This window comes from Sciurus vulgaris (genome assembly GCF_902686455.1).
Source record: "Sciurus vulgaris genome assembly, chromosome: 3".
In the NCBI taxonomy this organism is placed as follows: Eukaryota; Metazoa; Chordata; class Mammalia; order Rodentia; family Sciuridae; genus Sciurus; species Sciurus vulgaris.
The window spans coordinates 188,317,308-188,328,358 of NC_136463.1; the positions used below are offsets into that span (position 1 = coordinate 188,317,308).

At 58.2% G+C, this 11,051-nt stretch overlaps 2 protein-coding genes across 2 annotated transcripts; both read right to left on the reverse strand.

Moving 5' to 3' along the window:
* Positions 1-2,556: 2,556 nt before the first annotated feature.
* Positions 2,557-6,392, reverse strand: COPS9 (COP9 signalosome subunit 9). Its single transcript, XM_079135365.1, has 3 exons — positions 6,238-6,392; positions 5,034-5,106; positions 2,557-2,800 (listed from the first exon to the last, which is right to left on the reverse strand). The coding sequence occupies exons 1-3, from the start codon at positions 6,298-6,300 to the stop codon at positions 2,763-2,765; spliced, it is 174 nt and encodes a 57-aa protein (XP_078991491.1). The 5' UTR covers positions 6,301-6,392; the 3' UTR covers positions 2,557-2,762.
* Positions 6,393-7,384: 992 nt separating this feature from the next.
* On the reverse strand, positions 7,385-10,160 carry OTOS (otospiralin). The gene is made up of 3 exons (XM_079135366.1): positions 9,312-10,160; positions 9,173-9,193; positions 7,385-8,551 (listed from the first exon to the last, which is right to left on the reverse strand). Exons 1-3 carry the CDS (start codon positions 9,367-9,369, stop codon positions 8,364-8,366), a joined length of 267 nt encoding a protein of 88 aa, XP_078991492.1. The 5' UTR covers positions 9,370-10,160; the 3' UTR covers positions 7,385-8,363.
* Positions 10,161-11,051: the final 891 nt, after the last annotated feature.

The window sequence follows — 11,051 nt, forward strand, 5'->3', positions numbered from 1 at the left end:
TTTTCCACCAGGATGACCTGGCCATTGCCGTGGGGGGCACTGAGGTCTCCTACTATTACAGGCTGCAATTTCCCCTCAGATCCCCTTGGGTCTGCCCCTGTAGCAGTTACCATGGTGGCAGGAACACTTGCAATTGTCACACCTGCTTCCTGTCCCACCACAGGTTGGTGGCGTTTCTTCGCTTGCTGGCCCAGCTGAGGCTTCACCAGCAGCAGCATGTGGCTCTGAGCGCCTTCAAACCCTTGCTGGCCACCTGGCCCGGCTCCCTCTGAACTCCTCTGAAGGGTGTGTGCCCATGGTCCCCATGCATTGCTCTGTTCACCCCATCTGCCCGCGACCTCTGACAAACACCAGTGCTCTGCTCTTGCCCTCGATCTTGCTTCCAGCACTCCTTCCAAATCCACCACTTGTCTCCTGGCTGGCTTTATGGACTGTGGAGAGTGCAGCTCTTGATACAGGTATGAGGTCTGGCCCGTTTCCCCCAGAACTCTTGAGTGACCCGGGCAAATCACTGTGCCCAATGAGCACAGAGGTATTTCTGCAAGGTTCAGGAATCCGAGTGGAAAGCCAGCTGCAGACAGGTCCCAGCAGCACCCGAACCTGCAGACAGCAGCCCACACCCGTGCTTTCACTGCCACGGACACTGTCACCTACCGACTCGCAGAGCGCCTTGGCAGCCCTACAAGGAACACGTCACGGCGGCCCTCATGTCACAGGCTCAGGCAGACTCAGGTCAGACCATCTCGGGCAGCTGGGCTTGGACACAGGCATCGAGCTCCAGGGACCCTGTCGGCCACTGTGTTGCTCTCTCTCACCTGACAAGGCAGCACATCACAGGAGGGTTCAGGTGCCTTGTCCCCTTCTGGGTGTCCCCAGGCAGGTCAGTGGGTCTGGGCCATTCCTGGGGAAATCCTGTTTGGCTGGGCCTGTCCTGCTCAGGTAAGCTCTGACATCACACCCTGGGGTCTGAGTGAGGGGGCTCAGGCAGAACTCTAGCCAGGTGTGGCTCGAGGAAATTCATGCGTTCAGGCACTGCGCCCACAGCCCTCGCCACGCGCAGCCTGCCAGCACCCCTGTGTGGCTGGTGCTCTGGAAGCTGGTCAGTGGGGCATAGCACAGGGCTGATGCTCCCACTTCTCTCAGTTGGCTTTTTCTTCTTTCCAGAAAGACCTAGGACTGGGTCGTCTTCGAAGTTCCCTGCATATTGATAAGCCGTTGTTTCTATCTAACAGACATTTGCTGAGCACTTGCCATGCCAGATGCTCCCTCTGATGCTGGGGACAAAGGGATCCAGCTGTTTCTTGAGCAGTCACCTATAAGTCAAGCGACTGCTCTTGGACTTCCCCTCAGGGTGACAGAGATCTGAAGCACTCGTACCCCTCAGAAATTACCCAGCAGCCACTAAAATCGTAATTATGAGCAGCACTCTGTGACCCGGCAGGGAGGGGAACCACGACTCACACAGAATCCGCAGTGCATCTAGAACACTCGGCACTGCAGCGAATGCAGGGCTGGATGCTGGGGGACACAGACATCTGGTCTCACAGTGCATGTGCCGGTCCCCTGGGGAGGGTGTGGCAGAATGCAGGGGGCTCAGTTCCCTTCACTCTGGGCTGAGACCTGAGTCCCAAGAAAAGGACAGCCCAGCTCTGGTCTCCTGGGGAACAAGGGGCCTTTCACTGAAGCACACTGTCTCGGAACTTTCTCACCTTGGCTCTAGCAGTGCCCCAGCAGAAAGAGTTCTACCATCAGTGACAGCTCTTCTCTAAAAACGTGGCTTGTTCTGGAAGCACCACTGGCACCGAGAACTGAAGCTTATCTCTCTTCCCCAGCAGAGAAGATGGCATTTTCACCTGACCCTGAAGCAGCAGAAGCCCGAGGCTGGGTAAAGGGGCTTCCTCCAGAAGTCCTTGTCTATGTCCAGACGCGCCTTGACCCAAGGCTCCAGAGCCCAGCTGCAGGACGGCATGACTGGCATCCCGTCACTAGAAAAGGCCGTTTTGCCTGTGCTCTCACTTCTATCAGTACTTTAACAAGGAACCCTCCACACACTTAATGTCAGCAGAAAACATTCTCCAATTAAATCATCGCCACCAGTGTGGGGGTAATCTGCTGCTCCCTGCCCTGCAGGAAAAGGCCGTTCCATTAGGGTGGCTGGAAGCCAGCACCTGCACAGCCCCAGCCTGGCTGCTGCTGACTGGCCAGGCCTTCCCCAAGCAGTCCCCATGGGACACGGTCCCAGGACGTAAGCCCGGAGTTTCTAACAGAAACCACTTGGATGAGGAAGCTGGAGGAAGAGACCAGGCCCACATGGGTGGGCAGCAGTGAGGCCCTGCCCACTCAAGGAAAGGCAGGACCAGGTTAGGAGTGCTGCAGCAGGACACCTCCATGAGACCAGCAGGGACCACAGCCAAAGGCACATCAGACACCAAAAAGCAGCGCACAGTGTTTGGTTCTCTCTGCTTGCTGACACACCAGTGCACACACCCAAGCCCACACAGACATTCGGGGACTACAACATCCACCCAAATGTGCAAGAATCGAAACCACCCTGCATGTGATGGTGCTGTTTTAATAGATCGAAGGACAAAGGCCAGTCCCACAGGAGATGACAGAGTTTCCAGGTGGTTCAGACAGTCCCCCTCCTTCGGCTGGCCAGGTCCTGACTTCGAGTGATCTCCACGAGGTCTCTAGACCATCTGACACCGCCCTCTGTGAAGATCAGTGTGCTGTGCATGGCCATGTGTGCAGCTGGACCGGTCTCACTGGACATCATCGTCATCAAAGAGATCTTCAAAATCTAAGTGAACACAATCCCACGTTAATAGGGCATGCAGGACAGCAACCCAGGAATCCACTTCAAAATGAATTACAGGCAGCTGAAGAGACGAACAGTAAACAACAAAACTAGGCAGAGGCCTTTCCCCAGGACAGAACCTCAGCCTCAGCTAGCCAGGGCTCACATTCAAGGGGAGCATGCTGTCTATGATGTGCTCTTAACCTGTGCTTACTCAGGAAGCAATCCTAAAAGACACAGGTGTTGCAGACACTGACAACCACCTCTCAGCTGCACGGACACCTGTGTGGAGAGTGACAGTGCTGAGGGGCCACAGGGGGTGGCAGGACTGAGCCCCTGAGAACAGCTTTAGGGGGCTTGGGTAAGACGAGCTCAGGACACAGCTAAGCCCCATTCCTGCCAAAGCAGCTCAATAAACACAGGAGGCACTGTGCTGGGTGACCACAGCCATGGCCAATTCATCCTTCCATTTTCTTTTATGCACATTCCAAGCTCTGGACCAAATGCAAGCATCACCTTCACGATGGGAAAAGAAAGAACTAAGCCCACTCTTGTGGGCCCTGCCCTGGCCTTTCTGGGGAAGAGCAGACCCTCTGGCCACAGAGAGAGTACTCTGTGTACTCACTGTCTCCTGACCTCAGCATGTGGTGCTGCTGCTCTGAGCACTTCCCTCCCCCTCCCCAGAGCAACCCCTGCTCCACCTTCACTTCCAAAGAAGCCTCCCTGTGACATGCGGAAGGCACAGCCCCACCCAGCCCACCAGGGCCTGGCACCGCCTGCCGCCTTGTGTAACTCCTCCACTCACTGTGAAACACGCCGGAAGACAGCGAGTCATACTCATGGTGAGGACCCGCTGCCCAGAGGACAACAGGTCCCAAAGCCCATTGGCTGATGCACCAAAAGGCTGTGGTAGAAATCTTAGCTGAAGCCACAAGGCCCCTGATGGAAAACAGCTTCCATCAGGACCGCAGAGCCTGTGGGACGCACTCACACTCTCCTGAGCCTGGTGGCAGGTACAGGAGTGGGGACAGAGGCCCTTCTCACTGAAACGCAAGGGCTGTCTTTAGAAATCTCAGCACTGCCCAATGAACACAGCCAATCACCTCTAATTCAACAGGCCAGCAAAGACAAAAGGGGCTTTTGAAGATCATCAAAATGTGAATCGATGGTGCATTAGAAATGAAACAGCCCTGCCTGGTGAGGACCCTCATTGCCTCACACAAGCTGCCCTTCTCGTAAAGGAAGCTTTGGGAGGTGTCCACGCCTCTGCATCATTTGCTCCTTTGGACAGAGTTTAGAGAAAGGCTACTGCAGCTCTCAAAGCTCAATTCTAAGATCAAGGGACATCTGCTATCAGATGGTGGCAGCCAGGTCCTCAGGGAGACTGCACCCTATTAGCAGCAAGCTCCCCTTCTTGGACAACGGCTGCCTGACAGGGAGCCAAACAACCCTGCACTTGGGACTTCAGGAATTATTTGTAAAGGTAGACACCACTGTGGCAAGACCACATCCCAGCTGCTAGGAATGAGTAACAAAGTTCTCTGCAGGAGCAAGGGCCATGTGATTGAAGCAGAACAAAAAGGGTGAGAGATATCACTTACCCTTCTGAGCAGGAATTGTGTGTTGTGTTTCCTGTTTGAACCCTTGGAAGGGCTCAAACAACTTTATGGACAAGGCCTTCAGAACTGGAAGATGAAAAGAAACATGCCCCCTAACGTCTGAAGGTTCACGAGAATTCAGCTTTTCAGGGTGTGTTTGGTAAGACTTCCTGGGTAGCTAGCATGAATGTTCTGAAACACAAGATGGAAGTGTGTCCTTGTTCTGACTCAGAGATGGGGAAGGACTGAAGCTGGACCGTGGCTGCTCCCTGCAAAGGCAGCCAAGGGCAAACAAGAAAGGGAAGGGAAGATCAGGAGAGTTCAGACACCAGAGAGAACCTGTCCAGGGTGACAGGCCAGAACCCACAACTGGCCATTAGCACATGCTGACACTGATACCAGTGCTGGACCTCAGCCACTGGCATGTGAGACAGGGAGCAATTTCATGTGTCTCCAGAAGGTGGCTGACAGCCAGTGATCACTTCACAGACTCTGCACTGTACTCTAAAAACAGCACAGTGTCTGGGCTTCACTGTTCCATGATCCAAATTACTCATGTCACAAAGCTGTCCCATTGTCTTAACTCACAGGAAAAACTTTCAGATGAAACCTGGTATCCAGAATCCTGGCATCCTTACCGTTAAAAAAGTCTGCATGAACTGCTTTCTCATTGGCTGCCAAGTCCATCAGAAGTCCAGTGCTGCCTCCTGCCTGGGGAGTGGAAGGTAAGGTGATGTGAGCTGTTTCCCAAGAGCAGCATAAGTGCAGCAGCGTCCCCCCCACCAGGGTACAGGAACAGGGCGGCAGATGACAGGCACGTCCCCAGGCTGGAGTTGCAATTCCAGTTGCAGACAAAGGATGTGTGTGAAGTGGGAATTCAAAGGAGCTGTTTTTAAGGACTCTTGAGGTCTTGCAGTCCTTGATTTTTCCCTTTCTTTCAAAAAGAAACTTCCCATTGCCCTGAGTGCCACTACTCATCTGCAGACCTCAAGTGCGATCTCCAATTCCCTCCTGGACACTGCAGAGACCAGAAGCATGTGCAACACGGAGCCTGGCAACTCTTTTGGACCCCTCCCCTCCTCCTTTTCTTCTGAGAATGCAACCATTTCCCTTGGGAAGCTGACCTGCCCTGGCCCTTGTGTGCTCTCACGGAACCTTCGACCGCTGCAGCTCCACCTGGTGGGAAAAGCAGGTCACTGCCAACGCTGGGCAATCAGATGCCCTCGGGATTTGCACCTTGCTTAGCCACCTGGGAACGGTCAGAGCAGTGCCCTGTGATGGTAGCAGTCTGGACGTCTGGCCACGGGGCCCTGTTCCTGCCCGGTCCCTACAACCTCAAGGGTGAGTACTCGACTCTTCCCTGGTTCTCAAGGGCCAAGCACCTCTCGTGCTCTCTTTCATGGCCGCTGCCAGAGTTCCAAGACTCCTCCCTTCTCGACCTGCCCTCCCATCCCACCACCTACAGGAAACCGTGCAGACTCTACCACTTAAACCCAGGTTTCCCCCTGCTTCCACCGGCCTCATTCGGACCTTCTTCGAATTCCCTCTAACTCCATTTTTCTACCCCTCACTCCAAACCCAGCTCGAACTCTGCTAAGTGACCAGCCTACCCAGCGAATCGGAGGGCGTCTCGCCGCGCCGCGCCGCCGGGCGGTTCCCAGCCGCCTACCGCAAGGACGTGGAAACGTGACGGCAGAGCTGGGCCCGGGCCAGTGCTTCGGGAGCCGCAGGCGCAGGCCCTCCCGCTCCGGGCCGGCACGCCCCACCACCCGGCCCCGCCCGCTCCCCGCCTTGGGGCAGCCGCCCCTGCGCCGGCCCAGGACGCCGGTGCTCCCGCCTCACCTCGTCCAGGTCCACGTAGGGCCCGGCTCCCTCGGGGAACATCTCGTCCACAGCCGGCTTCATCTCGGGCCGTCGCTCTCTGCCCACTTCCGGTCCGCCGTTCCCACTTCCGGTGCTGCCACTTGGCAGGTCTAGACGCCGGAGGACCGCGACTCGGTGGTGCCCTCCCCGGGCCCTGGGCCGCCGGCTCGTGCTCCGCGCCGCGCAGTCCGGGGCTGGGCTGGCCTCGCCGGCGTGCGTGCCCGGGGAGGACGCTAGGAGCCGCGACCCGGGGAGGACGCTAGGAGCCGCAGGCTGCGTAGCGGCCGACGGGTGGAGGAGGCAGGGAGCCCCGGGGCGTCGAAGGCCGACTAGGAGCGGGCCGGGCGCGGCAGCCGTGCGCGGAGAAAAGTGTGGACACCGGGCTGCGCCCACCCGCGTCCGCGTCCCGGCGCCCGGAAGGACGCACAAGGTGGCCCCGCGCCTGGGCGCGCCCCGGGGTGCGAAGCGCACCGCCGCGCGCCGAGGGCATCCGCACCCGCGTCCCCCGCGGGCGAGCGCACAAACCTGGGGTCTGCCCGCACCGGCCGCACCACCCAGGGAGCACGTTCTGACCCAGGGTCAGCGCGGGCCAGCCTTGAGGACTCCATGTCACAGAAAGACCCCCGCGGTGTGATTCCACTCGAGGTCCAGCCAGGAGATGGGTCGCGGGGCCTGGGGAGGGCCGCGGGGAGCGTTCCGTGGGCACATGTCTCCATTTTGCAACATTAAAAGCTCCGGAAGTGGATGGTGGCGATGGCGGCACACAGCGCGAACGCACTTAATGACACAGTAGGGTTAAGATGGGAATTTCATGTTGCCATGTTTTGCCACAATTTGTAAAAAGAAACGTGACAGAAGGGGGAAGGGCGGGAGCCGCCTGGCGTGGACTGGGTCAGGCCGTCCACAGTGCAGCCAGCCCCTCCTCCGGAGCAAGCTGCCTCTTCTGGTAGAGTTTTAGCAAAGAGCCCTGCTGTAAGCCAGCGTGGCAGATCTGAGCCCCCCACTTCCGATGGGGTTCCTGAGCCTTCACCATCCCAGGTGATGTCTGAGCACCTTTCAGCAAAAGTGCTGTTTAGCAAGACTCAGCGTGTCGCATCGCGGTCACTTTCCGTACACCGTCCCCCGCCCCCCGCCTGCCGTGACAGTCCTAAGTCAAGTCTCTTACTTGCGTCAGCCCTGTCCTTGAATCATCTTTTCCTTAACTTTCAGAAGTAGGTGGGCTTGGAAGTTAGAAGGGACTGTGGAGGGGAAGGGAGGCTCCCCACAGGCAGGAACAGAGCCCAGATGCCAGGAGGATTGTGGCCTGGGCAGGGCCAGCCTGGCCTGAGTGGACAGTGCCAGGTGCAGGGAGAAGTGACCAGTGACTGGAAGCGGTGCAGGGGAGCCTCAGATGTGAAGTCAGAGTGTCCCCCAAGGGACGGAGGGACCTGAGAGATGCTGGTGACCCAGAAGAGCAGCCCATGGGGTAGCTAGGTGTGAGCTGCTGGCTTGCACACCTCACACAGACGTGGCTCACGGCCCTGGGGCTGAACCTGAGGCACACCTACACTGCCTGTCCACCTTTCTCCCATGGGACTGCCCTGGGCAACAGCCAAGGCTTCCTCAGACTTGGTGCCTGAACCTGGGCCCTTACTTCCTCTCACAGATAGGCTCCCATGTTCTCACTCCCTGCTGCTCTCAGGAGTTTGCTCTGCCTGAAGTGTGGACACCTGGCCTGGAGTGACTGCTGCCCAGCTCAGTGGCCCCTGCAGGGGCTGCTGTGATTGCAACCAGCTCCTCTGACCAGCTGTGTGGCCTTAACAATTGAGGCCGAGCCTTCTGTTCCTGCCTCAGTTTCCTCACCAACAGTCTGAGGTTCTCATCAGAACTGGAGTGGGGGTAACACACAGGCGACTTCCTACGGATGAAAGCGTGCAGACATTTATTAAAGGAGAGCTTGCCAGGGATCAGAACAAGCCAGGGCACTCTGCAGCTGCTGGGGGCAGAGCCCACCACCTGTGGTGCCTCTTCAGTTGGAGGTTTACTGGGCCTGAGGCCACCCGACCCCTCCCGCATGGCTCTGGGCAACCCCAAGGCAAGGGCAGCATAGCCAGGCGGACGCCTGCTCAGTCCTCCTGGTAGGGGACGTGGAAGCCCAGGGTGCTCCCCAGGGGGAAGTGGGCAAAGAAGGTCCGGGCCAGGTCCTCCAGCTGCGGGTAGGCGCCCACGCTCTGCAAGTACTGCACGTAGTTCCAGAAGTCGGAGGTGGAGAACGGCCAGTAGGGCAAGGCCGGCAGCGCAGCATAGGGGTCTGAGCGACAGGAGGCTGCCTCAGGGGCTACCCACTGCTTGCAGACCCTCTGGGACCTGGGGCAGCTAGACAGCCCAGCAGCCCCTGCAGTGGTATGGCCTGGTCTGGAGCAGGGCCCAGGCTGCCTGGTCATCCCAGGAACGGGGGAAGTGTCCCTGCTTCTTAAAGGTGTCAGATCTAGGGACAGAGGAGGAGAGGGAGGGGAGAGGAGGGGAGGGGAGGGGAGGCCTGCCCTTTTTGGGGGAGTTGCTGAGCTGGGGGCCAGTTGTGGGGTAGGGATGGGGACTTGGGCAGTGTCTTGGGAGCGGTTCTGAGGATAGCACAGCCTCCTGGTCCTGGAGTTTGGGCAAAGACCCCCAACCTAGATAGTACTATCTTGAGGGAGGGCCCAGGGCCAAACCCAGGTTTGACGGTGGGAATGTCGCAGCTCCTTGGCCAGCTGTGTTCCCAGGCTGCCGGGCAGGGCCTGCTGCCAGTGGCCCACCTTCTCCAGTGTTAGCTGAGCCAGGCTTCCCACGGTGTCTGTCTGGGGCAAGAAGCCCTGGCCCCAGCAACCGCGGCTTTCACCCCCACCCCAGTTACTGACGTAAGCGAAGGAAAGACCTCCGGAGAGCTTACCTGCCTCCTCCTGCACAGGCTTGGCCCCTGCAAAGGGAAGGGGAAGCCATCAGCCAGGCCCTGGACCTGACCCACACTGCTGAGGGGACCACAGTGGGAGGGAGAGCACAGGAGGGCAGAGGCCTGTCCCAGAGCTGCCCCTCACCTGCGAGAGGCCCCAGCAGGAGGCAGAGGGCCAGTCCCAGCATCCAGCAGGCCTGCATCTCCCCGGTAGCAGCCAGTGGACTCCTCGGGTTCACCTGCAGCAAAAGGAACCCAGAGGAGAGAGACCACCTGTCCACCAGAGCCAGTCTTCTGCCACGCCTGCGAAGGCTAGTGTTCGCACAGTGCTTTCAGCCTCAGAGTTTCAAACCATCTTTCTCCTCTGAAATCCCCACCTCCGTTGGTTTCTCTTAGTTTGGATTATTTAAGAGTCTAACTCTCTTGCCCAGGGTACATTCCCAGCTCCCCTGAGGTTTTACCTTGCCTCTGTCCGCTCAGCTCAGCCGTGGATGGGGTCACTGCCAGCTCACGGGCTTCTCTTTATACAGGGCTGGGGACAAGGAAGGAAACGTCACCTGCTTGAACTGTCAAACCGAATATCTCATTCCCAGCCAGAGGACTGTGGGCTTTTGTAACCCTGCTGGCGGGCAGTCCTGGGATCAATGTGTGAGAATTGGATCCAAGATCAAATTGAGAGAAAAACATGCTTGTGCAGCCCATTTCCACAACATTGGGGACTGAGATGCCCGCTTGGCGCTTGTGTCTGCCATTGGGGCCCACTGCAGCTTCTTGTCCTGGGGTGATCTGGGTGAGCCCAGAGCTGGCTGGCAGTCCAGAAGTCCCTCAGGACACCTGCTGAGCACAGTCACTGGCAGAAAGTGTGGGGTTGATCTGGAGCAGACCAGAGCTTTGGGCTTACACAGAGACTAAGAGTAGTCTGGAAGGAGGCTGTCCCAGCCAAAGGGACGCCAGCTCCGATGCCAAGGGGCCCTGAGGGGCAAGCCACTGAGAACGCACCGTCTGCACAGACCACCGCGGTGCCCAAGCCCCCTGCCTCTCCGAGTCCGCCAGATCCGTGGCCCTGCCTGGCCCACTGTCCAGGGGGCTGCCTCCGTTTTTCCTCTCCCCCCAAGGTGACTCAAGGGCACTGGGAGACCTGCTCAGCCATGTGTTCTGGGGTTTTGCAGCTCGAGGTTCCCAGCTTCTCCCCAGTTTGCCCACAAATCTCCATCCAAATGGCTGAGACCTCGTTCTTTGTCTAACAATGCCCTGAATTTACCCAGAGACCAGAGAGGCAGCCAATCCAACTTGCATGGTGATGCAGACACCTGCCAGATTGTACTGTGGGTTTCATTTTCAGTGTCCTGTCCCTGTGGCTACAGGAGGTAAGAGGTTCTCCAGGGGCAGTGCACTGGCATCCCTAGGACCACCCCAGGACCATGATTCACTAGGAGAGCACACAGGACTCATCGTGGATGTGCTCATGGCTGGCTTTGTCATGGCAGCAGGACACAGGGAGACTCGCCCAAGGAGCAGGCCCGGCTCCCAGGGTCAGAGCTGAGAGGGCTGAGGGGCCATGGCTGCCTTTGAGATGGCATGCCAGGTGATGTTAGGAAAATGACAGCCTGCAGCAGCCCTCGTATCTCCTCAACTCTGCTCCTAATGAAAGACCCCTGGAGGGGGTGTGTTCTCATCTGGGCAGGAGACAGGTCGTTACCCCTCAGGGATCACCAGGGATTCTGTTAAAACAGGTTGTGATTGGACGGCCAAGCAGGGGTGAGGTCCCTCTGCAGTCCTACCAGCTTGCAGGGCTGGAAGCTGCAGGGCCCAGAGCACACCTGGGTAGTGTGAGTCTCAGCAGGATCCCAGCCTCGTGGGCCGAAGGCCCTGAGGACCTGTGACG

Coding starts and splice junctions, on each gene's coding strand:
- COPS9 (XM_079135365.1), bottom strand. CDS start 6,300: ATGAAGCCGGCTGTGGACGAGATGTTCCCCGAGGGAGCCGGGCCCTAC. Junction 5,107..6,237: donor CCTACGTGGACCTGGACGAG/GTGAGGCGGGAG, acceptor TCCACTCCCCAG/GCAGGAGGCAGCACTGGACT. Junction 2,801..5,033: donor TCATGCAGACTTTTTTAACG/GTAAGGATGCCA, acceptor GTGTTCACTTAG/ATTTTGAAGATCTCTTTGAT.
- OTOS (XM_079135366.1), bottom strand. CDS start 9,369: ATGCAGGCCTGCTGGATGCTGGGACTGGCCCTCTGCCTCCTGCTGGGG. Junction 9,194..9,311: donor CCTGCTGGGGCCTCTCGCAG/GTGAGGGGCAGC, acceptor TTCCCTTTGCAG/GGGCCAAGCCTGTGCAGGAG. Junction 8,552..9,172: donor GGCCAAGCCTGTGCAGGAGG/AGGCAGGTAAGC, acceptor CCTCCTGTCGCT/CAGACCCCTATGCTGCGCTG.